General features: G+C 53.8%; 2 protein-coding genes across 3 annotated transcripts in view; one reads left to right on the plus strand and one right to left on the minus strand.

Moving 5' to 3' along the window:
- The first annotated feature begins 92 nt into the window (after positions 1–92).
- DNAJB13 (DnaJ heat shock protein family (Hsp40) member B13) lies at positions 93–4,121 on the plus strand. Of its 2 annotated transcripts, none has more exons than XM_061458148.1 (8): positions 93–188; positions 353–456; positions 1,177–1,338; positions 1,793–1,950; positions 2,920–3,033; positions 3,281–3,394; positions 3,466–3,546; positions 4,021–4,121. In XM_061458148.1, the coding sequence occupies exons 1-7, from the start codon at positions 121–123 to the stop codon at positions 3,544–3,546; spliced, it is 801 nt and encodes a 266-aa protein (XP_061314132.1). In that variant the 5' UTR covers positions 93–120; the 3' UTR covers positions 4,021–4,121. The 2 variants fall into 2 exon arrangements, with proteins under 2 accessions (XP_061314132.1, XP_061314131.1); XM_061458147.1 differs by having other exon boundaries at positions 3,466–3,542; positions 3,915–4,121.
- Positions 4,122–5,719: 1,598 nt separating this feature from the next.
- Positions 5,720–27,660, minus strand: part of C2CD3 (C2 domain containing 3 centriole elongation regulator) — a 52,039-nt gene continuing 30,098 nt past the window's right edge. Inside the window, 16 exon segments of the mRNA XM_061458162.1 lie at positions 5,720–5,874; positions 6,559–6,739; positions 6,829–6,930; positions 7,727–7,924; positions 8,094–8,304; positions 8,415–8,545; positions 9,510–9,524; positions 9,527–9,608; positions 17,813–17,915; positions 18,649–19,699; positions 21,346–21,563; positions 22,086–22,262; positions 23,253–23,350; positions 24,699–24,904; positions 25,413–25,477; positions 27,215–27,353. Of these exon segments, the coding sequence (XP_061314146.1) occupies positions 5,778–5,874; positions 6,559–6,739; positions 6,829–6,930; positions 7,727–7,924; positions 8,094–8,304; positions 8,415–8,545; positions 9,510–9,524; positions 9,527–9,608; positions 17,813–17,915; positions 18,649–19,699; positions 21,346–21,563; positions 22,086–22,262; positions 23,253–23,350; positions 24,699–24,904; positions 25,413–25,477; positions 27,215–27,353 (3,074 nt within the window). The 3' untranslated portion in view covers positions 5,720–5,777.

Genomic DNA, 27,660 nt, shown 5'->3' on the forward strand with positions numbered 1-27,660 from the left:
ACCCGGGTGGAAAAGTAGTTTTCCGTGGACAGCAGCGGCGAACTACAACTCCCATGATGCCCCGCGCGGGCACGGACCGGAAGTTCCGGCCGCGCTGTCTCCATAGCAACGCGCGCCGCCATGGGGCAGGATTACTACGCGGTGCTGGAGCTGGGCCGCGGAGCCACCGCCGCCGACATCAAGAAGGCGTGAGGGGACCTGGGGGGGACCTGGGGGGTCGGGGGGGAGGTGGGGATGGGGATGGGGAGCTCTGTGTGTGCCCCGGTGCTTTGCTCCCCTCCCCGCAGCAGGGGTGCTGTGGTAGCCGGGCCCGGCCGGGAGGGTGCGTTCCCCGCTCTCTGTCCCGTTCCAGCTACCGGAGGTTGGCCTTGCAGAGCCACCCCTTGAAATGCAAGGAGCCCGGCGCCCCCGAGAGGTTCCGGCACCTGGCGGAGGCCTACGATGTGCTCAGCGACCGTAAGTGGGGCTGGGAGCGGGGGGGGGGGGGACACGGGGCTCTGGTGGGGCTGTGGCTGCATCCCCATCACTGCTGCAGCCAGGCTGGGGGCTGCTGCCTCCATAGAAGGGTTTGGGTTGGAAGAGAGCTTAAAGCTCCTGCAGCTCCAACACCTGCCACGGGCAGGGACCCCTTCCACTGGAGCAGCTTGCTCCAAGCCCCTGTGTCCAACCTGGCCTTGAGCACTGCCAGGGATGGGGCAGCCACAGATGCTCTGGGCACCCTGTGCCAGCGCCTCAGCACCCTCACAGGGAAGAGCTTCTGCCTTGTATCCAACCTGAACTTCCCCTGTTTCAGTTTGAACCCATCACCCCTTGTCCTATCACTCCAGTCCCTAATGAAGAGTCCCTCCCCAGCATCCTTGCAGCCCCCTTCACACACTGGAAGCTGCTCTGAGGTCTCCACGCAGCTTCTCTTCTCCAGGCTCAACAGCCCCAATGTTCTCAGCCTGGCTCCATACAGGAGCTGCTCCAGCCCCTGCTCATTCTCGTGGCCTCCCCTGGACTTGCTCCAGCAGCTCCATGTCCTTATGTTGGGGACCCCAGAACTGCACCCAGTGCTACAAGTGGGGTCTATTGCTGGGCACAGAGTGGTGGGGACCCCCCCTCTTCCCCCAGCCTCTATCCAAGTAAAACCTGGATCTCTGGCCTGAGATTCCCAACTCCTCCTTGTTCCCTAAGCTATGAAGAAAGGCATCTACGACAAGTTTGGAGAAGAGGGACTCAAAGGTGGCATCCCCCTGGAGTCGGGTGATGATAACGCCTGGAGCGATGGATACGTGTTCCACAACGACCCCCACAGAGTCTTCAAGGAGTTCTTTGGTGGAGACAACCCCTTTGCAGGTACACAGAGGGGTCCAGGACCCATCTGTGGCTGCCACCGTGCCATGGCCACCACGAGAGCTTGAAGCTCTGTGGGGCTGTTTCCCTGCCCAGTGACTCTGGTGCTGCTGGTTCCTGGGGGTTAGATCCTGATTGGCCCCAGTCTCAGGTGGGAGGGAGCCCTGAGGGTGTGAGTTCAGGCTCTCTGCTCTCCCCATAGGCTGTTGTGAGCCTTGTCCTGGAGGATTTCCATCCCCAAACCCAACCCCAAAGAGGGCTTGGGGTTGCTGAGGTGCCGTAAACACGGGAGCAGGATGGAACCACGAGCAGGAGCGGGACGGTGGTCACAGGCAGAAGCAGATGGGAGGTTTCTGCATGTCGAGGTGTATTTGGGGGGTTCATCCTCCATAGGAGACCCCAGGGGCTCCCCGACCCCTGATCCAGGTGCGATGAGCCCCTCTGCTTGTTCACACAGAGTTCTTCGCTGAGGATGGCTCAGAGCTGATCCTGCCCTTCGGGGGGCTGCGGGGCCGAGGAGCCAGGAAGCAGGACCCGCCGGTTGTGAGGGATCTGTACCTGTCCCTTGAAGACCTGTTCCATGGCTGCACCAAGAAGATCAAGATCTCCCGCAGGGCAGTGACCGTGGGGGGAAGGGGGAGGCTGGAACCCCCCCTCCTGCAAAGGGAGCTTGGCACAGGAGGTGCTGTGAAAGCTGGTGGGGAGGCAGGGCTGAACCCGGAGCTGCGCTGTCCTTTGGAGGAGCAGGACTTGGGGTGCTGGGTGAGGAGGAGCTCCCCATGACCCGGCTTCAGTGTGTGCTTGAGCCCAGAACCCCCCCGTGTGCTGGGTGCACCCCCAGAGCGTGAGCAGCAGCTCAGGGAGGGGATCCTGCCCCTCTGCTGCGTGAAGGGGAGAACCCCCTGCAGCCCTGATCCAGCTCTGGGGCAGCAGCACAAGGGGGGACATGGAGCTGTTGGAGCGAGGCCAGAGGAGGCCATGGAGATGCTGCGAGGGCTGGAGCAGCTCTGCTCTGGAGCCAGGCTGAGAGAGCTGGGCTGGGGCAGCCTGGAGAAGAGAAGGCTCCTGAAGGGGAGACCTGAGAGCAGCTCCAGTGCCTGAAGGGGCTGCAGGAAAGCTGGAGAGGGGCTTGGGACAAGGGCCTGTAGGGCCAGGCCAAGGGGAATGGCTTGAACCTGCCAGAGGGGAGACTGAGCTGAGCTCTTAGGCAGAAGCTCTTCCCTGGGAGGGTGCTGAGGCGCTGGCACAGGGTGCCCAGAGAAGCTGTGGCTGCCCCATCCCTGGCAGTGCTCAAGGCCAGGTTGGACACAGGGGCTTGGAGCAAGCTGCTCTATGGAAGGGGTCCCTGCCCGTGGCAGGGCTTGGAGCTGGATGGGCTTTAAGGTCCCTTCAACCCACCCCGGGCTGTGGCTCTGTCAGACCCGGTGGCAGCTCAGAGATCCCTGCTCCATCTGCAGGGCTGTGTCCGCACTGCAGGGTCACGATCCAGCACGGCCGGACTCGGTGCTCGGTGCTGGCTGCTCGGGTGGCCGAGCAGAGCCCGTACCCGGTCACAAACGCTGATCCCCTCGTCCCCCCCTCCAGGTGATGAACGAGGATGGTCAAACCAGCTCCATCAAGGACAAGATCCTGACCCTGGACGTGCAGCCGGGCTGGAAGCAGGGCACCAGGATCACCTTTGAGAAGGAAGGGGACCAGGTAATGCCTGCGGTGTGGAGCTCCGGGCCGGGTTTCCAGCTCTCCTGGTGCCACGGGCAGTTGGGAGCGTGGTTAATGCAGCCACTCGGGGTCACTGTGCTCCACAGCGCTCCAAGGAGCCCTTCCTGCCTGGGTTATCCTTAGGATGCATCACTGAAAGGGGGTGGATTTCTGCCTGATGCCTGCTTTCCCCTGCTGAGTCTTTGACTGAAGCCTCCTTTTTCCTTCCCCTCTCCCTCATTTTTAGGGCCCAAACGTCATTCCAGCTGACATCACCTTCGTCGTCCGGGAGAAAACCCACCCGAGGTTCAAAAGAACCGATGACAACCTCGTCTTTGTCGCCACCATCCCCTTGGGGAAGGTAAAGAGCCCTGGAAGCGGGCTCTGTGGGGGGCAGCAGAGGCAGCTCAGCTCCTGCTCCGTGCCCTGCAGGCACTGGTTGGCTGCACGGTGGAGGTGAGGACGCTGGATGGGAGGCTGCTGAACATCCCCATCAATGACATCGTGGAGTGAGTGCCAAGGGGGAAAAGGCTGCTGGGCTCAGGGGCCTTCCTGCACGGTTCGGAGGCCAAGGAGGTGAATGGGCACCTGGGAGGAGCCTCAGCACTGATGTGTTCCTGCTGCCTGGATCACTGGGGTGCTTCAGCAGCTTTCCAGGAGGTTTGGGGGGCTCCTGCCTGCCCGAGGGTGCCCACAGTGGGCTCCTGTCATTGTCTGTAATGGGGCTGTGCTGCTGGTAATGGAGAATCGGGGACTCCCTGGGTTGGGTTGAAGGGGAAGCAATAGAAGGGGCCACGGGGCTCCACACGGACCCGTTGGGGCTTGGAGCCTGTGTTGGGATCTCCCTGCAGCTCCTCTCAGCCCCTTCCTTTGCTCTGCAGCCCCAAGTACTGCAAAGTGGTGCCAGGGGAGGGCATGCCTCTGCCTGGGGACACCCAGCGCAGGGGTGACCTCCTCCTCTACTTCAACATCTGCTTTCCCACGAAGCTCACACCTAACAAGAAGATGCTCTTAAGAAACGCCCTCCTGTCCTAGGGGCCGATGCCCTTCTCCTTCTCCTCCCACCAATAAAGCTCTGGAGCCCATAATGGGACGGGGGAGAGGAGGTTCCATGTACGGGGCACGCTGAAACACAAGGATCATCCCACAGCAAGAGCCTTGAGGCTGTTCCTGCTGCCCTCACTCAGCTTTGCTTTAGGGACTCTACCCCTCGGCTGCCACCCTGCAGCCATCCAGGGGGTGATGGAGGATCTGGGGGGGGGGGGTTGGAGTCCTCCCTGCTCCTGCTTTGGGGGTGACTGCACGGGGCAGTGCAGGAAGGACCAAAGCCAAGGAGGAAAAGACCCCAGGATGTGCTCAGAGCCTCAGTGTGCTCACTGCAGCTTTCCCCTTGCTGGGCACGGGTGATGCCCTTCCCTATGGCAGTGACAGCCCCGGGCTCAGGGACCTCCTGCCAGTGGCCCCCAGGTCCCATTTGAGCCACTTGTGATGTTCCAGGAGAGGAGGCACAGGAGTGAGGGCACAAAGGGGCTGGAACAGTTGGGATCAGCACATCCCGTAAGGACTGCCCCCAACAGCGGTCCTGGACCTCGTGTGTGAATCCCAAAGAGGTTTGGGTTGAAGGGACCTCAAAGCTCCTCCAGCTCCAACCACGGGCAGGGACCCCTTCCACTGGAGCAGCTTGCTCCAAGCTCATTCTTATCCCTCCATCCCTTGTCCCAAGCCCCTCTCCAGCTTTCCTGCAGCCCCTTCAGGCACTGGAGCTGCTCTCAGGTCTCCCCTTCAGGAGCCTTCTCTTCTCCAGGCTGCCCCAGCCCAGCTCTCTCAGCCTGGCTCCAGGGCAGAGCTGCTCCAGCCCTCACAGCAGCTCCTCTGGACCCAAGTCCTTCCCCTCAGGCTCCATCCCCTCTCCCCCAGCCTGTGTCTGTGCTGGGATTGCCCTGACCCAGGGGCAGGACCTTGCCCTGGGCCTGCTTGAGCCCCGTGAGGTTCCCCCCACATCCCTGGGGCAGAGGCAGCAGGCACAGCCCCGAAGCCAGCCCCGAGGAGCAGGGGAGGCCGTTGCTGTGCTGGGATTTGGGAGCCTGGATTATTGTAGGGATGTGAGCACCAAATCCCTGATGTGATCGTGCAGCTCTAGGGGCTGCAGAGCCCAGGGTGAGTGGATGAGGCCCCCTCCTTGGGGCTGGGGGTGCAGCAGGCTCTTTGCACCCATGGGTGCACCCACGGCCGTGAGCACACCGCGCTCCCATGCTTCTTTTTCCCTGACACCTGGATAAGCTTCCCCTTTTCCAGCAGCATCCCAGGGCTGCGAGGACAATCATAAACCTCCCCCAAAGTGACGGATCAGACCCCATAGGGGCGGTTTATTGGAAGCATCCATAAGGAACAACAGGAATGCCCCCTCCCTGGCTCCCGTGTGAGCACCAGAGGGATTTCAAGCTGGTTTCACACCCTGAAGCCACCTTTGCTTCTGCTGCTCACCTGCTCCTCAGCACCATCCGGAAGTGCTGCTCTTCCCAGCTGGAAAACCATCACCGCTCCTCTCCTCCTCCCTAACGTCCGCCCTGGAAACCTCCCCTCCGTTCTCCCACGTTCCTCCTCCAATCCCATTGTTTGTCCTTCCATCCATCCACGCAGTCCCTCTCAGGGGTCCCGTTGGCATCGCTGCTCCCCACGGCTTCAGTTAATGGCAATTAATGTAATTGAGTGCAGGTCCTCGCCGAGGGGCGAGCGGGGCCGGGTCAGGAGCGGGCCAGCACCGCGGCGCGCTGCAGCTGCTCGTAGGAGACGAACATCACCACGTTCCAGGAGCCCAGGCGCAGGAAGGAGGGCACGAACCTGCACCGGGAGAAGCGGGACATGGGGAGGGCATCCCAGGGCTGCCCTGCCTGGGGCTGCGGTGGGTGCATCACAGAGACACAGAGGGGTTTGGGTTGGAGGGAGCTTAAAGCTCCTCCAGCTCCAACCCCTGCCTTGGGCAGGGGCACCTTCCATAGAGCAGCTTGCTCCAAGCTCATTCTTATCCCTACAGGCCCTTGTCCCGAGCCCCTTCTCCAGGATTCCTGGATTCACTGGAGCTGCTCTCAGGTCTCCCCTTCAGGAGCCTTCTCTTCTCCAGGCTGCCCCAGCCCAGCTCTCTCAGCCTGGGTTTGTGCTGGGATTGCCTTGATCCCAGGGCCTGGTTGAGCTCCATGAGCCTCACACGCTCCCACCCCTCCAGGTCCTTCTGGATGCCATCCCTTCCCTCCAGCATGGCGCAGCTCGGTGCTGTCAGCAAACCTCACAGCACACTCAATCACTCTATAGGGTCCTGGTCCCAGTAGAGACCCCTGAGGGACACCACTTGTCACTGGTGCCCATCCAGACATGGAGCCCTTGACCAAACCCTCTGGCAGTCCCTCACCCCCCATCAACCCGTTCATCTCTCTCCAGTTTAAAGGGAAGCACGCGGTGGCTCCGGCATCAAAGGCTTGCTCATGGCCCCGCTGTGCTGCTGCTCAGCACCATCACCGCCAGCCTCACCCCTTGTAGAAGCCAGCGAGCCCGTCCTGCAGGAGCAGCACCAGCAGGCAGCTCAGCGCGTTGCGGTACTGCCCGGGGCCCGCGTTCATGTACCGCGTCTTCACCACGTCCACCGGCGACGCCACCACCGTGGCGCAGAACCCGGCCCCGAAGGCGGCCACGAAGTGACAGGGGACGTTGTCTGTGGGGCGCAGCACGGGGTGAGGGCCATGGGGATGGCACCCACTGCGTCTGCCCCCCTCGCCCCCCCCAGCTCAGCACCATCCTGACCTGTCATCAGCTGCGCCCGCAGCAGCGCGTCCTTAATGAGGTCGTAAGTGACGAGCTCCCCGCAGTTGATGATGGCGTTGCGGGCGATGTTGGGCAGCGTCCCTGTGCGGGACAGGGGTGGCAATGGGGAAGTGGCACAGCCCTGAAGGGAGCACCCTGCGTGGGTGCCCCGGCCCTGCTGTCCTCATCCCTGTTTCATCCATCCCCATCTGCACCCCTCAGCCCATCGTTAGAAACAGGGAATGGTTTGGGTTGAAGGGAGCTTAAAGCTCCTCCAGCCCCAACCCCTGCCACGGGCAGGGACCCCTTCCATAGAGCAGCTTGCTCCAAGCCCCTTCCAAGCCATTCCCCTTGGCCTGGCCCTACATCCCTTGTCCCAAGCCCCTCTCCAGCTTTCCTGCAGCCCCTTCAGGCACTGGAGCTGCTCTCAGGTCTCCCCTTCAGGAGCCTTCTCTTCTCCAGGCTCACCCAGCCCAGCTCTCTCAGCCTGGCTCCAGAGCAGAGCTGCTCCAGCCCTCGCAGCAGCTCCGTGGCCTTCTCTGGATCCACTCCAACAGCTCCACGTCCCTCGTGTGTCGGGGACGCCGTAACTGCACACAGTCCTCATTGTCCCTTTCCTCATCCTCATCCCCATCCAAGGGTTGGAAAGGGCCTTAAGATCATCCAGTTCCAACCCCCTGCCATGGGCAGGGACACCTCACACTGAACCATGGCACCCAAGGCTCTGTCCAACCTGGCCTTGAACACTGCCAGGGATGGAGCATTCACAACCTCCCTGGGCAACCCATTCCAGTGCCTCAGCACCCTCACAGTAAAGAACTTCTTCCTTATCTCCAGCCTGAACTTCCACATTCCCACCCCACCCCTGCCTCCATCCCCATCCCCATCCCCATCCTACCTCTCCATAGCCCGCGGACCCCCTCCTCCCTGGCGATGGTCCGATAGGCATCCACAGTGCCGCTGTACCTGCGGGCACCGTCCGGCAGCGCCCCGTTGGCCTGGAACCGCACCTTGACCACGTCGGTGGGCTGGGCACAGGCCACGGCCACCGCGCCCGTGGTGCAGCCCGCCAGCACCCGCGGGGCCAGCCCGGTGCCTGCAGAGCACAAGCACTGGGAGCCCCGGCTCTACGGGTCCCCCACCACCCCATTGAGTACCCTGGGGCGTGGGGGGGGGGGGGGGGAGCTGCACGGAGGGTGGGTGCTCGCCCTGGGGGCTCATAGGGACAAGGGGCGCGCAGGGATGGGGTGCTCCTGGACACTCACTCTCGGCACCCTTGGGGGCGTAGAGCTGCTTGACGGAGTCATAGAGGCCGATGCGGATGGAGGCGAAGCTCATCTGGCGCTGGAGCCCGGCCGCCAGCCCGCTGTACAGGCTGCGGGGTCCTTCCGTCCGCACCATGGTGCTCAGCGTCCCAAACACCCCCCGGTACTCCACGGCGCCGACGGGCCGGGGGATGCGCACCTCGCCCTGGATCTGAGGGACACCCCCGACCCGCGTCACCCCAAGCACCCCCGGCTCCGAGGCGCGCACCGGGGGCACCCGTGGCGGGTGCTCGCAGGGATGTGGGGCGCGGCGGGTCCTACCTGCAGGCGCACTTTGGCGGTGTCCAAGGGGAAGGTGCAGAGGTCGGCGATGCACCCGGCCAGCCCCGCGCTCACAAACTTGACGCCGGCTGTGGGGGGCACCTCGGGGGGCTTCAGACCCACCATGGTGGCTGGGAAGGAAAGGGGGCTTCAAAGACGGGGGCCACTTTGGGGGCAGGGGTGACAACGTGGCCTCTCGCTGCCTTCAGACACCCCAAAAGCCCAACTCCGCCCTGGTCCCTCGCCTGTATCCCTGGGGAAAGTGAGGCAGGGGCTCCACGCTGAGCCCAGGGATGGCACCGGATGCACCCACCCCATCCCGGACACAACAGGGGTGCTCGGTGGGGCCATCTCTCCCAGGGTGACCCCCTCCATGGCCTCACCGTTGGCAGCCCAGCTCCTCACACGGGCATTGCCTGGCTCCTTGGCTCCCCCTTATATAGCACCGGGACGGCATTCCAGCCACCGGGATCGGGTGACAGCGAAACCCAGTTCCCTCGCTGGCATTTGAACTGAGCAGAGTGGGGCCACCCGTGGCTGAGGTCCAACCCTTGGGACCTGCCCAGACCCCCAGCACCCATCAGGGCAGGATCCTGCCCGTTTGGTGGCTGCTGGGATCTCAGATGGGGAATCATTCGGGATTAACCCTAACCGTGCTTTGGGAAGGACGAGATGCAGCGACCACCTGAAGGGTTAAAAAGCGACCGGCTCAGGGCCAGGTTGATCCCCTCTGCCCCTGGCAGGGACCACGGAGCTGTAACCCATTCCAGAGAGCAGGATTTCCGTGGCTTGGTGTAACGTGCCCCCCGAGCTCACGTGGAGCAGCAAAGAGGCTCCGGGCTGAAGCCAGGATGTAAACCAGGATGACCTTTGGAGTGTGGCTGAGGGGAAGGTGCCAAGGGGAGGGATGAGGCTGGAGACCGAGGGGGGGTGAGGGATCAAGGAATGTCCCTTTCCCTCCAGTTCCTTAGGACTCCGTGTTTAACCCTTGGTGCTATTGAGCCCTACACCCACAAAGCCCAAAGGGGCACATGAGCTCACCCTGTGTGTGAGTACGGAGCAGGGATTTGGAGCTGGCTCAGCTCCAGAAGCCACCTTTGCTCCAGCGACGGGCTCCAGGCAGAAGCTCCTCACCGACCCCTGGTGTCCGGGGCCTTGTTGTCCCGTCTGGCTGGACCTTGCTCCACCACTGACCTAAATGCAAGAGGGAGAAGTTGTTTGCCTCCTGCCTGAGCTATAACCCAGGAGTCAACGTTGGCACCTCCTCTGCTGTGCTCCCAACCCAGCTGGCATCCAGCCCAGGCTGTGCTGGGATCAGCTTTAACCTGCCCGAGGGGAGACTGAGCTTCCCTGGGAGGGTGCTGAGGCGCTGGCACAGGGTGCCCAGAGAAGCTGTGGCTGCCCCATCCCTGGCAGTGTTCAAGGCCAGGTTGGACACAGGGGCTTGGAGCAAGCTGCTCTAGTGGAAGGGGTCCCTGCCCGAGGCAGGGGTTGGAGCTGGATGGGCTTTAAGGTCCCTTCCAACCCATTCCATGAGTCCATGGTGACTTCAGAGGTGGGAGGAAAAGGGATGCTGATGCTTTGGTTCCTGACATCCTGAATACAAAGAGTGGTTTGAATCCAGCACCTCACTTGGAGCATTCCCTCTCCCTCGAGGCCCACTCGCTCCAAGCTGATATCCAGTTACTCTGCAGTGACCTTTCCATGTGCCCCTGTGGGAAACATTCCATGACATCCTCTCCCCTCTGGTGCTGGAGGCTCCTGGAGGAAGGAATCCCATCCACCTGCCAACGACGAGCTCCAGCCCCAGCGGGGACACCTCGCACTGGTACAGCAAGAAACCTTGGGAATTTTATTGACACACAAACAGCATGAAAGACCTCGGCTCACTTTGTATCCAAACCCGTTTTCCAAAAGGCTCCCGACCTAAAAACGTACAAAAATAATTTAGGATAGAAAATTCCGTATTTCTAGTGAAATCCTTCTGTACACATCCAGTATTTTACAGTATCCTTGGCCCGGGCTTCCACACCCCCCTGGCCACATCCATTGCTCCAAGAAGGTGCTTCCCAGCATGTGTTTTTGGAAGGTCCCTGGGGAGGGAGCTCATCTTCCCACTCCTTCCACAGCAGCCAGGTCTCTGCTTGCTGATGGGCATCAAAGTTCTCCATCCTCCTTTGATGGATGCTTGACGGAGCATTGCTGGATGCATGGAGCATCCATGGATGGAAGGTTGAAGGAGCTGTCTCACTGTGTTGACTCATTAAAATTAAAGGTTAATTAGAGAAATTCCCTATGATTTAATCCCAGAAATGGAATAACTGCAGACCAGAGGACAGCTCCTTGCCTGAGAGGGTGTCCCACTGGCGGCCTGCCCTTACAAGACATGCTCTCAGCTCCTCCCAGGCCATGGATGGGCTACCCATGTGGATTCCATGCGCTCTTCCCTGGTGGAGGTGGTGCATCGAGGCCGTGGCTGGGGAAGCAGCAGCTCTGGGCGGGCTCTCTCCAGCGTTATTCCTTCTTGGAAAGCCGAGCAGAGAAGATCCTGGCGATTCTCTGGGTCTCCTCTTCCGAGATCTCAGCTGCGGGCCGGGGCCGCCGGTAGGGGATACCCTGCAGCGGGGCTGTGCTCTGCGGGGACAAGGGACAGCAGTTAGGAGCCAGTGCCCATGGGACACCCACTGGGGGTCCTGCAGCAAAGGAGACGCAGGGAAAAAGTGGTTCCTGCTGCTCAGCTCTTCTCCTCGAGGGGGGTTCTCTTGCTCCTCACACTGAAGAGCAACAGCTTGGATAAACCCACGTTTGGTCCAGGTGTCTGGATAAAACCCCTTCTTTGTTCCAAGTGCTTGGGCAGAATCATACCCACCACGGTGAAGCATTCCCCTGCCTGACACAGCACCAGCTGCTGCAATGCTGGCTTTTCTCACCACTGCAGAAAGCAAAAGGTACAGACCTGTATTAGGAAGGTTTTTGGCACATGAACTCTCAATCTGCGCCTACCCTCCGCCAAAGGAGCCAGGGGAAGGTCTCCACTGGCTTCTGACACCCTGAATATTGGGGTTTAATCATTCAATCTAATTATTAATTAATGTAATTTGTAACTTTACTTTGCAGAACCCTAAAATGCAACCCCCTTTGCCACGGAGAGGCCAGGCTGCGACACAACAAATCCAACCGTGCCGACCACAGGAAGCCACGCAGGAGCAGGCACTGCAAAACCATCCTGGAGGAAAACCTGGCCTCTCCTGCTCTTGCCTGCTTGCAGAAACTGCAACTGCTGTTAAATCAGCTTTTGGTTAACGTCCTGTGCTGGGGCTGCAGCAAACACAGGGACAGGCAGGATGTGCTGGGCACTGCACCTCGGATCCTGTGTTCAGCTCTGGGACCCTCACAACCAGAGAGACATTGAGGGGCTGGAGGGGGACCAGAGAAGGGCAGCGGAGCTGGTGCAGGGCCTGGAGCCCAAGTGTGATGGGGAAGGGCTGAGGGACCTGGGGGGTTCAGTGTGGAGAAGAGAAGGCTCAGAGGGGACCTGATGGCTGCCTACAAGTGCCTGAGAGGAGGATGGAGCCAGGAGGGGCTGGGCTCTGCTCCCAAGGAACAAGGGATGGGACAAGAGGAACCGGCCTCAAGCTGCACCAGGGCAGGTTTAGATGGAGCTGAGGAACAATTCCTGCCCCAGAGGGTGCTCAGGCATTGGAACAGGCTGCCCAGGGCAGGGCTGCAGGCACCGGCCCTGCAAGTGTTCACACCCCATGGAGACGAGGCCTCAGTGCCATGGGGCAGTGGTGGCCTTGGCAGTGCTGGGAATGGTTGGACTGGGTGAGCTTAAAGGGCTTTTCCAACCTGGTTGATTCTGATTCTACGTAGACATCAGGGTGTGTTTCTTTCTACCTGCAGTGTTTCCCCTAAGGCTCATCCCCAGCGCTGCTGTCACTGGTTAATACAGTCAATACAGCTCAGCCTGTGAAGCACAGGAAACCAAACACAAACATCTCCAAAACCACTTATTCCTGACCAAAAAAACACCCCATTTCCCACCCCAAAGGGTGAGGTCAGAGCAGGAACAGGATCCTGGAGCTGCCTCTCACAGGAGGGAGCCGATCACCCCAGGAGACCTTTCCAGTGCTCCCAGTGAGGCTGAGCCCGGGATGCAGGCGAAGGCTGGAGCAAGGTATTGGCTTTCAAACCAACCCTGGGTGCCAGGAGACCCAGTGAGCAGCATGGCCTGAAGCAGCTCTGCTTCTTTAACCCCCTGAGGGCAGCTCAGGCCACATCTTTCCTCTCTCATCTCAGTCTCCCCTCGGGCAGGTTCAAGCCATTCCCCTTGGCCTGGCCCTACAGGCCCTTGTCCCAAGCCCCTCTCCAGCTTTCCTGCAGCCCCTTTAGGCACTGGAGCTGCTCTCAGGTCTCCCCTTCACACAGCAGAGGGTCAGGATCCCCTCCCTGAGCTGCTGCTCACGCTCTGGGGGTGCACCCAGCACACGGAGGGGTTCTGGGCTCAAGCACACACTGAAGCTGGGCCATGGGGAGCTTCTCCTCACCCAACAGCCCAAGTCCTTCTCCTCAGGGCTCCTGGTCTCCCCCATAGCAATTAAATTCCTCAAATCATCCAATTAATGCTATTCCAAAGGGCCATGGAACAGCGTTTCCTATCTCTCACTGCTCTCCTCTCAGCTGTATTCGTGCTACACACTCCTTGTGCACCATAGGAACAGAGAAACAGCAACCCACATTCGTAGACATTAAAGGAGCTTTCCTCCTTTGTCCTCACAGTGAACACTCCACAGGGCTTCTCCTGCTTGAGGGGAAGCCAGAGGCACATCAAAGTGGAGCTGTTATGGTCTGAGAGGCTGCTGGAGGAACCTGCCCCTCGCTCCCATTCTGCCTCCAGTGCAATAACATACCCCAAAAGCACACTGAAAACACGACACAGGAGCAGGTGCCTGCTGCTGTTAGATGACACCGAGGGGATGGATTGCAGCTTGTGTGCTCCTGACTGCCAGTAAATGAGGTGTGCCTGGAAAACACTCCACTTGCAGCCTGTTTCAGATAGAAGAGGCTGAAATCCTCCTCCTCTTACCACTGGCTCTGGTTGCAGCAGTGCAGAGGTGTTAAGATGTGTGTAACTACCCCAAGGACCTTCCTGCAGATGAATTTCCAGCTCTAGGAAAGGTTTAGCAGCTCTTCCTGCTGCTCTCCTATGTGCAAAGGTGTGAAAGGCAACGAGAGAAGTTTAAAGGGGCAGTTAACACTTGAGCCTTGTTGGACACCATGAGGTCCACACGGTCCCACCTCTCCAGCCTGTCCAGGTCCCACTGGATCCCATCCCTTCCCTCCAGTGTCACTGCACCACACAGCTCGGTGCCATCAGCAAACCTGCTGAGGGTGCTGGATCCCACTGTCCATGGCACCAACAAAGATGCTGAACAGGATCAGTCCCAGCACCAACCCTGAGGACACCACTCCTCACTGGGCTCCATGCAGAAGAGCTACAATTCCATACCTACCTCCACATAAAGCTACTCTCAAATATGCACACTCCTCACACAACAAACATTTATCAAGACCTTCTATGCTGCATCTTTAAGATGCTCCTTTGATAGATCAAAGGGGCTAGTTCAGAGATTTAACCCTCTTGGGTTTCTCCCCCTCTGTCTCTAAGCCAACACTGTCACAGCCTCCACGTACCCAACACTCAGCCACGGTTGCACACATTAATCAGGAAGATCCAAGAGGAAAGAGGACCTGGATTATGGAACTGCTGAGTGCCAGAGGCTGGAGGAAAGCAAACAGATTCATAAGCATTGCTCAGGTTTTGGGGGATGAGTTACTTCAAGGTCAAAGAATCCTGGTACCGGAGCCGGGGAAGGCTTCAGCAAGTAGAACGTCTGGGTTTGTTTGTGCACAGGGCTGAAGGAGTGAAAACAGATCTGTGTTAATAGGCTAGAGCCTCCCCGTGCCATGACCTTGTACCTACTTCTGCTTTCTGGACAGGAAAAGGTTCCTATCAAAGCATGGACCAGAGCCAGCGACTCCAAAAGGGACGTCAGGAATTCAGTCCCGCCGTTTGCTGTCCTGCTTGTGAAAATGAAAGAGAACATCAGCATTTCTGTGCCAGGGGACAGGAGGGTGAGTTTAGAGACTAAAAGCCTTAACTCTGCTCCCTGGGTAAGCTGAGGCAGAAAGAGAAGAGCTTTAGTGGCTGTGGCTGAAGTGGGAGCAGGTCAAGAGGAAACATTCCAGCCAGTAAAGGCTGTTTGGACAGTTGGTGGCCATTTATAGAACAGATTAAGCCCTTTTCACCTGAATCTGTCAAGATCTGTGTTAGAAAAGTGTTGGTTCTAGTTTACACTGAAGGTAAATCTATGTATGTACAAATATGAATTATTCTATGTAAAACTGGTTCCCATATTGCTTATCGTTCTGGAATATTCATAGAGGTGGGGTAAAACAAATCAAGATATTTTAATGAATATTCTATTAACTCTCCAATTCTTTAAATACTTCCTCCTGCTCCTCCAAACCAGCTCCATGCCCATTAGAGTGGGCTGACTCTGAAAGGCAGCAGCCTGGCTATGGGTATCCCCATACCCATAGGTATGGTTTCAATGTGATTTCAGTGGTTTCAATGTGATTCACTGGAATCACATTGGAATGTTTTCCCTCTAGAATATGATTGTCCTGAACTTTCCCAGAACCAGAAAGAGTAAATGTTGGCCCTGGAATATCAGCCATACTATATAAAATAATATGGAACATATGAATGCAGTAAAGATGAAGAGGGAGAATGGAGGCTGGAGCAACAGTCAGACATAAGACTTGGATAGTAGTCATGGAATGGTTTGGGTTGAAGGGAGCTTAAAGCTCATCCAGTTCCAGCCCCTGCCATGGGCAGGGACACCTTCCACTAGGGCAGCTTGCTCCAGGCCCCATCCAGGGCTTGGAAAAGCACAGAGCTGCTGCTGAACCTGAACAGCAGCAGAAGTCACCCCAGGGCAGGTGGATCAGGCAGGACAGGGGGTGTCCAGTGTAGAAGAGAAGAGCTGGGAAGGAGCTAAAGAACTGGAAGCCCGAGTCTGATACAATGGAGATAAAAGGTCTCAAAAGGAAAGATTTCATGAGGCTCTGCAAAACTGAGGTGTCCAGAAGGTGACCACAGCATCCAGGCTGAGGCTGGAGCTGCTGTGGCACCTTCTCAGAACCTCATGTCCTTGCAGCCAGCTCCTTTGACATGAAGGCTTCCCCTTCTCACCACTTCTTCGTCCTCTGGAGGAGGAAGACAGGGAAAGCAGGGAGTCAGACAAGACAGGGGGAGCTAGCAGGAACACTGGGAAGGCCAGGAGAGAAGTTTGCCAGCTGCCACGTGAGCGAGAGGGGACTGCAGCTCTTCAGACAACAACAGCTCCGATTTCAGCCTTGCTGTCATGCTCGGTGTTTGCTGAGCCGTGCAGAAACCAGCCCAGATTTAGAACCTGAGGTTCTTAGAGCTAATTCAGGACAAAACTATGAGAAAGCAGTTTTCCTGAACTCTGTTTTACCATCAGCATAGGGCACAAACTCATTCTTCATCCAGGGCGTTTGATGTTTGATGTGATGTGTTGTGTGCAACACAAGGCACAACTGAGTCCTGTCTCAACAGACCCCTACAAGTGCCACAGGGGAGGATTAGGTGTAGCCAATCCTGGAATGAAGCTGGGTTAAGGTCAGCTATATCCAAATAGTGCCAATAATATTCTCCCTCATTATTACTCACTTTCAGGAGGGTGTTTCAGCCATTAAGCTTAGCACTGCAGAGAGAGGGAATTCAAAGTAATGCTGGTGTTAATATTAATCCATGGGTCTGAGTGATGATTTGCAGATGCTCAGGAAGACCTGGAAGAACTGGAGCTAAGCCTGTGAAGAAAGCAAAACTCAGAGGCAGGGAGATGACAACAAGGCAGAGGAAAGGGGGAATCGGTGATGGACAGAGGCAAACACAGAGGATTTGGAGGACATTCCAAAGGAGTAACACAGCTGAGGTTCTGCTGCTGATTTCATCCAGAATATTTAGGCACAGCACGAAAAGCATGCGCCAAGACATGCTGCAGACTAGGTGTTAGCATCAAGACACATCTGAGGATCCTTGAAGCATACTGTACCCAAGTCTCCTCTGATAAAGGTTTCTACTTCCATAAGGAACAAGTTCCAAGAGCTTTAGGAAAAGGTAATATAGGGTAAATCAGGAAAAAAAGGTCATTTTTACAAGACAAATCAGCAACAAGTGAGGTATTTCACCTGAGCTGTAAACATGTTTATTGATCTAAAATAGTTTCCATTACTTCAGAGCCATTACATCCTGCCCGTTTCCCTGCTCTTTAATCAAGCAAGCTGTTCCCAGTGACATAAATGTTCCTTAAAGCACGTGTTTCATAGGTCATGAGGAGGGGAACCAACACATTATGTATTCTGGGAGTAGTAAACAGACAGCCCAACTGCTGCAGCACCCAGACCTGCACCAACATCCATCACAAAGCTGGGGCTGGAAATGAATATTACGTGGACCCCAAAACAAGTGAGCCACAAACCCCTGCACTAAATACATGTTGATGCACGTCAAACCAATGACAAAACAGGAAAAGCAATCAACAGCTTTCCTGTATGAGGAAGAATCACTCCAAGTATTCTACTGTCCCCTCTGTTGAAGACATGCTATGTGATGCCCCTCCAAGAGAGGCTTTTGCCACAAACTCTCTCATTTCATCCTGATCTAAAAGACACAAACTGGAGCTGTTGTTACACGTTACAGGTTGTGTCCTTGAAATCAGAGAATCATAGAAAGGTTTGGGTTGGAAGGGACCTTAAAGCTCCTCCAGCTCCAACCCCTGCCACGGGCAGCGACCCCTTCCATAGAGCAGCTTGCTCCAAGCCCCTGTGTCCAACCTGGCCTCGAACACTGCCAGGGATGGGGCAGCCACAGCTTCTCTGGGCACCCTGTGCCAGCGCCTCAGCACCCTCCCAGGGAAGAGCTTCTGCCTAAGAGCTCAGCTCAGTCTCCCCTCGGGCAGGTTCAAGCCATTCCCCTTGGCCTGGCCCTACAGGCTCTTACCAAAGTTCTCACCTCACATTAAAGCCTGAAGAAGTGCAGAGTGAGCTCCAGCCCCTTTCAATGTCCCCACTGCAGAGGAGCAATGTCCACAGAGTATTTAGACACACTGGTTTATGTAAACCCTTAAGTATCACAGATGCTGCTGCCATGAACACTGAAAATGATTCTCACAAGAGAGAAAAGGTATCAGAAAGATTCTCCTTGACATGATTTGTGACCCTGAGTGCTGACAGGTACTTTTGTTCCTGCTTTAATGAATGGACTCTGCTGAACTAGGACAAGAAAGGAAAGGATGTCCCATACTTACTTCTGGAGCTGTGGAGGGACGAGAAGAAATGCTGAGCAGTCTCATGGTGGCTTCCATCTGCTGGGGTGGAAGGAAGAAGTTGGGAACAACAACAGGATCAGATCTGAACAGAACTGTTAAGGTACAACCTCTGGCATGGTGTAGCTGCACAGAGCCCCACTGGAGCTGCAGATGTGGAATGAACCCCACTGTAACAGCTGTTAATGGCCTCCAGATGTTGAATCTCATTCATTTTAATCCATATTCTGTAATTCTCAACATCTGGTTCTCTCACCTGGCCTCACAGAGCAGGGGCCACCAACTTGCTTTACAGTAATACCTCACATACGTGTAGAGTGCTTCATCCTGCAGAAATCCCAACACAACTTAGTGAAACGGAATGGGAGATCTGGGATCTGGGCAAGAAACGTGGGAAAGAGCAAAACAAACTACATGAATACAGAAGAAACACAAGAGCTGTAATCCATGGAGAAAAAACAACATGGGCAAGAAATGCAAGAAGGCAGGCTGACACTACCCAAAATGAAATACCTCGCATGGATATTGGTGACAAATTGCAAGGAAGCCATAGTATCATGGAATGGTTTGGACTGGAAAGGACCTTAAAGCTCATCCAGTTCCAACCCCCTGCTACATACAGGGACACCTTCCACTAGAGCAGGTTGCTCCAAGCCTCGTCCAACCCGGCCTTGAACGCTGCCATCACTACATGGTGTGAAACACAACGTAACAGGGTCTTCTGACACCTTCCCAGGTCACCAAGTCTCATTTCCCAGGGAAGAGCTCCCCACAGTGTATTTCTCCTTGAATGCAATGTGTGTGCAAGAAAAGGATACAAAACAATCTTGGGTTTGACAGCCTTTTCTGACTCTTCCAGTGGGTCTTCACTACTGCCATCAGAAAAGCTCTCACTGTTTCCTTCCGAGCCTGCTTGGGCTGACACACTCTTAATACAGCTCTCACCAGAACCACTTTCTTCCTTGTCTTGATGATCTTCATTTACAATCTCCCCCTTTTCCTCCTCTTCCTTTCTTGCTGTGTTTTCTGGGTTGGTCAAGCCAACATCTCCTGGAAATGCCAGTTGTTCTGTGGAGGCTGCTGGAAACTCTACATTTTGATCTAGAGGTTTAGCATTCAATGCTTTATCCCAGTTACAGGTTCCACCTTCTCCAGACCCACTGGCTGTTTGATGCAGCTCTGATAAGTGAGCAGGGTGAAACAGCTCCTTCTCTGTTGCTTCTGTGCCTCTATTCAAGCTCTGAATTCCTTCTGCTGCTGCCCAAGTACTGCTCCCATCTGCATGGAGGCTAATGCACGAGCTAAAGGTGGTGAGCAAGCTTTGGTTGTCAACTTGGAGCATGCCAGAGAAGGTGCTGCTCCGTCTGCTGTTTGCTCTTTGGAAACAATCAGTGTCCACTGAGCGTTGGTCTTCAGGCCTCAAGTCTATGGACTGCAGCTCAGCCCCCTGCTCCCCATCAGACAGCACACTGGACCAGGGACTGGTTTTGTCTGTCATGGTTGTTATATCATTGAGAGTTCGTGGTTCTATAACATCTTCTTCATACTCTTCTTCACTGTGTGGTTGGACAGCAAAAGCACCTTCATGCTCGTGGACAGAGCCCCTTGGCAAAGGATGCTCCTCGTCAGGGACAGCTTGGTCTAGAAGCTCGTGCAACATGTGTCTGTCAAACACAGGTCTCCCAAAAGAGCACGGCTCTTGTGTATCACTGCCAATGCTGGAGGAGTCCAACTCAAGTTGGCCTTGACACACTTCAGGTCCAGCTTCATCATCCTTCTGGCCCGGGACACGTGTAACACCCAGCTTTCTGCTGCTGTCTTGATGCACATGGGATGATTCTTTAGTGGTTTTAGTTATGGTCTGTAAGTCTGATGAACAGAAAACAGCATCAGTAAATGCACCGAGCCATGATTCACTTTTTATGTGATTTATTTGGGCTTTCTGCAGAAAATCCTGTATGTAAGAATGGGTTTGAGTTAAATGTGCACTGCTTTGTCAGACACTCTGCTGATGGGATCACATTCTGCTCTCTATCACTGACAAGGCCCAGAGAAGGGCAGAAATCTGAAGGGAAAAGGAAATGTTCAGGATTAAATTACAGGAAAATAACTGGAAATACCCAAATCCATGTACAGGAAAAAACTGGACAGTGAAAATACTCTGATAGAGAGGACACCTAAAGCCAATGGAAAAAAAACACCTATTGCTTGGAGTGGCTGAAACCAGACTGGACAGCTCAGACCACATAGGAAGAGAAGAGGAATATCTAGACAGGAAAGGTGGATAATCTTACCAGCTCTTCCTCTCACAGCTTCCCTAGTTTTATGCCCAGAAGACACAGTTGCTACTGATATTCTCAACCTTTCTGCTCAATTTAACAACTTGAATCAAATGACAGACAATTGTTAATTCAATATTTGAAAAACAGAAATTCCCTCCTTCCAAGGCCAGGTTGGACACAGGGGCTTGGAGCAAGCTGCTCTAGTGGAAGGTGTCCCTTCCCATGGCAGGGGCTGGAAGTGGATGAGCTTTAAGGTCCCTTCCAATACAAACTACTCTATCATTCTATGATTCTATGACTGATGCTCAGATGTGGTGGTAAAATTGTAAATGCCTGAGAAGAAGGAGGTGCCTGTGCTCCTAACACAGGTCCTGGAAAAATGTGACTGCAACAGTAACCTAAACATTAAAAAACAGGAAAAGCAATCCTGGAAACCTCTGGGGATTTGACATTCCTTAAAAAGCCACAATCACCTATTTTTGGTTCCTAGTTAGCAGATCTTAGCAATTTCTTAGATAATACAGACTGGTTTGGGTTGAAGGGACCTTAAAGCATAACCAGTTCCAACCCCTGCCATGGGCAGCGACCCCTTCCACTGGAGCTGCTTGCTCCAAGCCCCTGTGATCAACCTGCCCTTGAACACTGCCAGGGATGGGGCAGCCACAGCTTCTCTGGGCACCCTGTGCCAGCGCCTCAGCACCCTCACAGGGAAGAGCTTCTGCCTAAGAGCTCAGCTCAGTCTCCCCTCGGACAGGTTAAAGCCATTCCCCTTGGCCTGGCCCTACAGGCCCTTGTCCCAAGCCCCTCTCCAGCTTTCCTGCAGCCCCTTCAGGCACTGGAGCTGCTCTCAGGTCTCCCCTTCAGGAGCCTTCTCTTCTCCAGGCTGCCCCAGCCCAGCTCTCTCAGCCTGGCTCCAGAGCAGAGCTGCTCCAGCCCTCACAGCATCTCTGTGATGATCACTTTTCCACAGATCTCCCTTTTCCCACTGGACACTGAAATTCCAGTGGAGTTCAGGCTCTATGGAGAGGGCCTTAACTCCCACTGAATCTTCTTTCTCAATGTTTCAGTTCAACATTGTCATTTGTGAGAGGGGTTTGGATGTCTCTACAAGCCTTTCTCCCTCTGGACCAACACGCACTGATCACCAACACAAAGAAATGGTCCTCAATAGAATATTTGCAGATCCTTTAAGGCAGCTTCTGACAACAAACTCTAAACCAGGTGACAACTTACCACTGATGAGGCTGCTGACCTGAGACACCAACTGACTAGATCTTTCTAAAAGATGGCATCCATTGGGATCCACTTCTCTGCTCACTGAACCCCGATGATCACTCTCCTGCTCTTCATGACTTGGTCTGGATGTGTTCCCATAACTGAAGTCAGGAAAAGACTTGGTCAGCTTCTGATTGAAGTACCTTTGCACCTCATCCAGCTCACTCAAGTTTTTTCTGTAAGCAGAGGGAAGAAACTGGGTAAGAGGCAAAAAAGAAAGCTTGTGACAGAGTGGTTCCATTTGTATCATTCTAGACAATAGCACGTAAATATGAAATATGAGATTAAAGGTTATTACTGAAAAAGAGACCAGCAGGCAAGTGCTGAGGTTGACAGGATTAACACTCAGGAGCAAATGCCCAATTAGGTATGAAACTTAGGCTGGAAGACACAGAAAAGAGCTTGCTTTAAACTTAGTCAAAGGAGTTGCATTTGAGATGATTTGCCAACTGAAGTCATAAAGACAAGAATATTAATTGACAGAGGATTTCTACTTTATTAAGATCTAAGGACATTACTGATTTTAGTATCTATTTGGAATATACTTAGTGATATTTGGCTTGTTCACCCTGGAGAAGAAAAGGCTCTGGAGAGATGTTAGAGCAGCTCTCAGTGCCTAGATGGGCTGCAGGAAACCTGGAGAGGGGCTTTGCAAACCTACTGCTTTGCTCACCACGTTGGTAGCAGATCTGCTTTACCTGAGAGCAGTGAGAAGAGAAGCACGTGAGGACAGTGACAACGAGTCCATCTTCGCTGCCCGTTGGGCATTCCCTTCTGCTTGCTGCAGGGATTCATGGAACCTGCGCACGTTCCGCATGTGCTCTCTGTGCCGAGGAGTGCGTGCCCCAGAGGGAACGGGTCGGTGAGAAACAGGCCTATGGGTAACAGAAAACAGGGTAAAACCTCTAATTGGGAGAAGTCTGAGAGCTGGGGGTATCCAACATCAGTGAAACGCAGCCCCAGAGCGTGAGCAGCAGCACAGGGAGGGGATCCTGCCCCTCTGCTGCGTGAAGGGGAGACCCCCCCTGCAGCCCTGATCCAGCTCTGGGGCAGCAGCACAAGAGGGACGTGGAGCTGTTGGAGTGAGTCCAGAGGAGGCCATGGAGCTGCTGCGAGGGCTGGAGCAGCTCTGCTCTGGAGCCAGGCTGAGAGAGCTGGGCTGGGGCAGCCTGGAGAAGAGAAGGCTCCTGAAGGGGAGACCTGAGAGCAGCTCCAGTGCCTGAAGGGGCTGCAGGAAAGCTGGAGAGGGGCTTGGGACAAGGGCCTGCAGGGACAGGAATGAGTCTGGAGCAACCTGGTCTAGTGGAAGGTGTCCCTGTCACTCCATTTATGATTGGTTTTGACAGTGGGAAAGGGATAGAATGACTCAGAAAGTCTCTTTCAGTCCTATATTTCTGGAGATAATAAATATTATTCTCCTAAATATATACCTGATTTAAACCTGGAATCTGATCCTGCTGTAAACTACACTGACAGCTCTTAATCAGTTATTGTGCATTTTCCTTTTCAGACCCAAACCATTCTGTGATTCTGTGATTTTATGCTGAAGGCCTGGAAGAAGCACCTGACGGTTTCAGCAATGGCACAGTGTGAATCCTTACGTTGAAGGGTGTAAAGGAAAGAAACTGGCAAATATTAATGAGAAGTAAAATGCACATCTGGGTTTAGTCCACAGGAACCTCTCTCGGGTAATCTCCTGGGCCACCCTCACACTGGTAAAGGGAATTTGGTGTAATCTTTAAGCCTAAACACAAGGAATGACCTTTGGCAGGGTTTGGTGTTTTTTCACTAAGCCAACAGGCTTCAGATAGGTTGATTATTGAGCTCTTAAAGTAATCAAACTGTTGGATAGCCAGTGCTCTTACCGCTCTCGAGTCTGAGCACTGACTTCCTTTGACAAGGTAGTCATCTGCTTGGAAATGCTTGTAGCATTACTGGGGAACTTTGGAATGTTGGCCTTCACCTAGAATAAAGAGGAACATTGTGCATGAGTCTTCCACAGCAAGAAAATAGGGAAAAAAAGCAGTATCTTCTTGAGGTATCAAACAAAAAGGGGGCCTATGAGGATGCTGGGGAGGGACTCTTCATTAGGGACTGTAGCGACAGGACAAGGGGTAACGGGTTCAAACTGAAACAGGGGAAGTTTAGATTGGATATAAGGAGGAAGTTCTTTCCTGTTAGGGTGCTGAGGCACTGGAATGGGTTGCCCAGGGAGGTTGTGAATGCTCCATCCCTGGCAGTGTTCAAGACCAGGTTGGACAGAGCCTTGGGTGCCATGGTTTAGTGTGAGGTGTCCCTGCCCATGGCAGGGGGATTGGAACTGGATGATCTTAAGGTCCTTTCCAACCCTAACTATTCTATGATTCTAAAACCTGAAGGTTTCTAAATAGCTTTGAAATTCCAAAGGATTTTCCAGCACTGAGCCAAAGCACCACTTCACAACACTCTCATTTCAGAATTATTGGTAATTCCATCCACACCACTGGGGAGTAAACTGATGGTAAATAGGGTGTAGATACTCCATTACATCTGGGCATCACTCCCCGGTGCGACTGGAAAGGCTAGAGAATAAGACAATCCCACAAGAAATGGCAAGTCTTCCCAAACCCAAAGATTTTTACCAAATTAGACATTTCCTAACCAATGAAAGGATGACTGTATAGTGTTTGGGGCATCAGCTGCAACCCAAAGCAGCAAACAGAACAATGCCAGGCTCACAGACATCCAAACCCACAGAATATTCCCCTAACAATAAAAAAGAACACCACAAATACCCAAGAAATGACAAGGGAGTGAAGCCTTTGCAGATGTTCATGACCTAGGGTTGAATGGGTGCTCTAAGCAGTGTTGGTCTGCAGCGACCATGGCAACACACAGCAGAATCCTTAAGGAAGTGTTTCCTAAGGTTTACACGGACTGATCCATGACAGTGCTTTTGCTATTTGCTCATCAGCACAAAGTCAGAGAATCACAGAGTCATAAAATAGTTGGGGTTGGAAAGGACCTTAGGATCATCCAGTTCCAACCCCGCTGCCATGGGCAGGGACACCTCACACTAAACCATGGCACCCAAGGCTCTGTCCAACCTGGCCTTGAACACTGCCAGGGATGAAGCATTCACAACCTCCCTGGGCAACCCATTCCAGTGCCTCACCACTCTCACAGTAAAGAACTTCTTCTTTGTATCCCATCTAAACTTCCTCTGCTTAAGTTTTAGCCCATTACCCTTTGTCCCGTCACTACAGTCCAAGTCAGTGCTGATTATGAGGAATCTGATCAGATATGCAGTGGGAGGAAAGTGAAGCACATACTGCAGAACTCGGTGGCTGGCTCCACATCCTTGCCTGTCTTTCTTCTTTAAGATGACTTAACTTTTGAAGAGGGGAGACTGCTACTTTGATCTGCCCTCGGCACTGTCCGCTGAAGTCTGTGATATTGTACCACCCACACACGAGCTGGAAGCCAGAGAGGAGAGGAGACAGGTCCACTGATGCAAACCCTATCACTCGCTCAGTCTCTGGGGAAGGACAACAAAAACCGTGTATGAATTTGAACTGCATGCAAACAAAACATCTTCAGGAATGCTAAACATCAGTTGTACAGCCCCAGAAATACGTCTAGACTTCACAGGGAAAGACACTGTACAGGAGTCGACATGCTGGAGGGAAGAGATGGGATCCAGAGGGACCTGGACAGGTCATAGAGAAGGGACCATGTGAACCTCATAGAGTTCAACCAGGCCAAGTGCAAGGTCCTGCCCTTAGGTCAGGGCAATCCCCAGCACAGACCCAGGCTGGGGGAGACTGGATGAGCAGCCTGAGAAGGACTTGGGGTGTTGGGTGGGGAGAAGCTTCCCATGACCCAGCTTCAGTGTGTGCTTGAGCCCAGAACCCCCCTGTGTGCTGGGCTGCACCCCCAGAGTGTGAGCAGCAGCTCAGGGAGGGGAAACCATTCCATGATTCTATGAAATACAAGTCAGGGGTGCAGAGAGAACACTTCTCTCTACACTGCACTACAAACTGTACCTGCTTTATGCCACACTTTGAAGACCAAGGTTTGCTGTGGATCCAGCAGAAGCTCTTTGGATAACCTGTTAAGCACAAAACTCATTTGATACAAAGCAGGAAAAAGGGCAAGCCCAGTAAAATGCCTCTGAAGTTTCAACCCCATTGTATCTATCCAGAGAAACCAGTTTCTTTCTGGGCTGATGGAGGAGAATGGAATACAACAAACCCCCAAACTATTGAGCCCTCAAAAGCATAACTATTTTTACATGGCTTGGGCTTTTGCTTATTCAAGAAGTATTTCCCTCTTCTCACTCTTGTAAATTTAAAAGCTAGGACAATAAACCCATGGGGAAATGGAAACTCAGTTTACTCATGACTCAATCATAGGGTGACAGCAAAGCTGCAATGTTTGAAGTTGATTTGTGGAAAGAAACCAACTGAAAATGCAGTGTCAAACATAGAACAGCTTTTACGTTGCCTGAAGCAATTCAGAACTGACTCTGAGCATAAGCAGACCCTGAAACAAAACACTTGAACTCCAGCTCTCAATGGCTTTCATGAATTAATCTTTATAGTATAAATTCCCTAATGCCAAAATCCACCTCAGCACTCTGGTAGAATATCCCACTCCTCTGCAGGCACTGCTATATATTTGTGGGTGTCAAAATGAATTCACTGTGCTTCTTGCTGCCTGTAACAGACTTGTTCCACCTTGTTTAGGAAATGCCTTTGCCTCCTGCTTTGGAACTAGTTTAAAATCTGGTGTAGGAACACGGGAGAAGGCCAAGACCACAAACACAGGGTCAGTACTGAGTATTACCATGTGTGACTTGATCTGATGGGGCTCCCTAGGAAGGTGAATTCATCTGCTAGAATTTAGGCTCAGATACCTAAGTCCGAGCTATGATTCCTACACTATTTTGGCAGTCACTGGCAAGAAGCGGGTATCCTTAGGGAATTTTGTCCAGAGCTGGGTCTTTAATACAGGTCAAGTGACTCACCATGTGGAGGTGCCTGCAGAGGAGGCGGAATCAGAAACCTAACTTCCCAACATATGAAGTTTCAGTAGGTGAACCCAAACTTTGACCTCTGCTCCCAAACCAGGGCATAATTTCTAAGCATGAAACAGAGTAAAACACACAGAAAAAGCTGGGAAATTGGATCAGGTCTAACTTAACCTTCCCATGAGTCCTGCAGCAACTAGCAGCATCTTCCTCTAGACAGGGAAACTGCAGATGGGTGGAAATGCACTGAGACACCCAAAGGCTTAAGCCAAAATACAACAGTCACTGGGACAAGCACTGTTCAACATCTTTGTTGGTGCTGTGGACAGTGGGATCCACCACCCTCAGCACATTTGCTGATGCCACCGAGCTCTGTGGTGCAGTGACACTGGAGGGAAGGGATGGGATCCAAAGGGACCTGGACAGGCAGGACTGTGTGAACCTCATGGAGTTCAACAAGGCCAAGGCCAAGGTCCTGCCCCTGAGTTGAGGTAATCATCAGCACAAACACGGGGGAGACTGGATGGAGCAGCCTGAGGGGAAGGACTTGGAGGTGTTGGGTGAGGAGATGCTGCAAGGGCTGGAGCAGCTCTGCTCTGGAAGCTCTGTCCTTCCTCCTGTTAACTTGAAGACCAAGCATTCTCAAACAACTTTTTGCTCAATATGGAAATGTGGTGATTGTAAAACATGGGCACAAGCATTTTCAGCTGAGAATACAGGTCAGTAAGTAGAAGGCACTCCTAATGGCTATGTCTTTTTCACACCCAGCCTGGCTGTCACATCCAAAACGTATCTGTGCGAGCCCACAGCACTTACCTTGCTTCTTGCTGAAAGTCCCAGACTGGTGAGTCTGTATTGTCTACTATAGAAGTGGTTACTGGAGCATCTGCACCAGCAACAGCAAATGAGACGCAGCTACTGGGGGCTGTGACTTCACGTTCTGTCAAAGGACTCCCTAAAATCATACAGAATTAAATACAGATTTGTTATTAACATTTAAAAGAAATACCTAAGTTCAGAATTAAAAGCACATCATTACACAAATAGATCCACCATATAGGAAACATTGCTTTCCATTGATGGAGCTGAAAATACTTTGTATTTACAATGGGAGCAAACCTTGCATGAACCTTTTACAGAGCAGAAACTGGAATACTCAAGGGAGAAATGGGAAAACCATTTGATCATCTGAGGAGTCAGAAGCAAAGCAAAGGAATAAAACCCCAATCCACAAGACCCTATTCCAGCGCTTGATCTGTCCT

The sequence above is a fragment of the Pezoporus flaviventris genome, unplaced genomic scaffold (genome assembly GCF_033815535.1).
Source record: "Pezoporus flaviventris isolate CSIRO_AGI_PZ_B2104156 unplaced genomic scaffold, CSIRO_AGI_Pfla_v1 ptg000025l, whole genome shotgun sequence".
Lineage (NCBI taxonomy): Eukaryota > Metazoa > Chordata > Aves > Psittaciformes > Psittacidae > Pezoporus > Pezoporus flaviventris.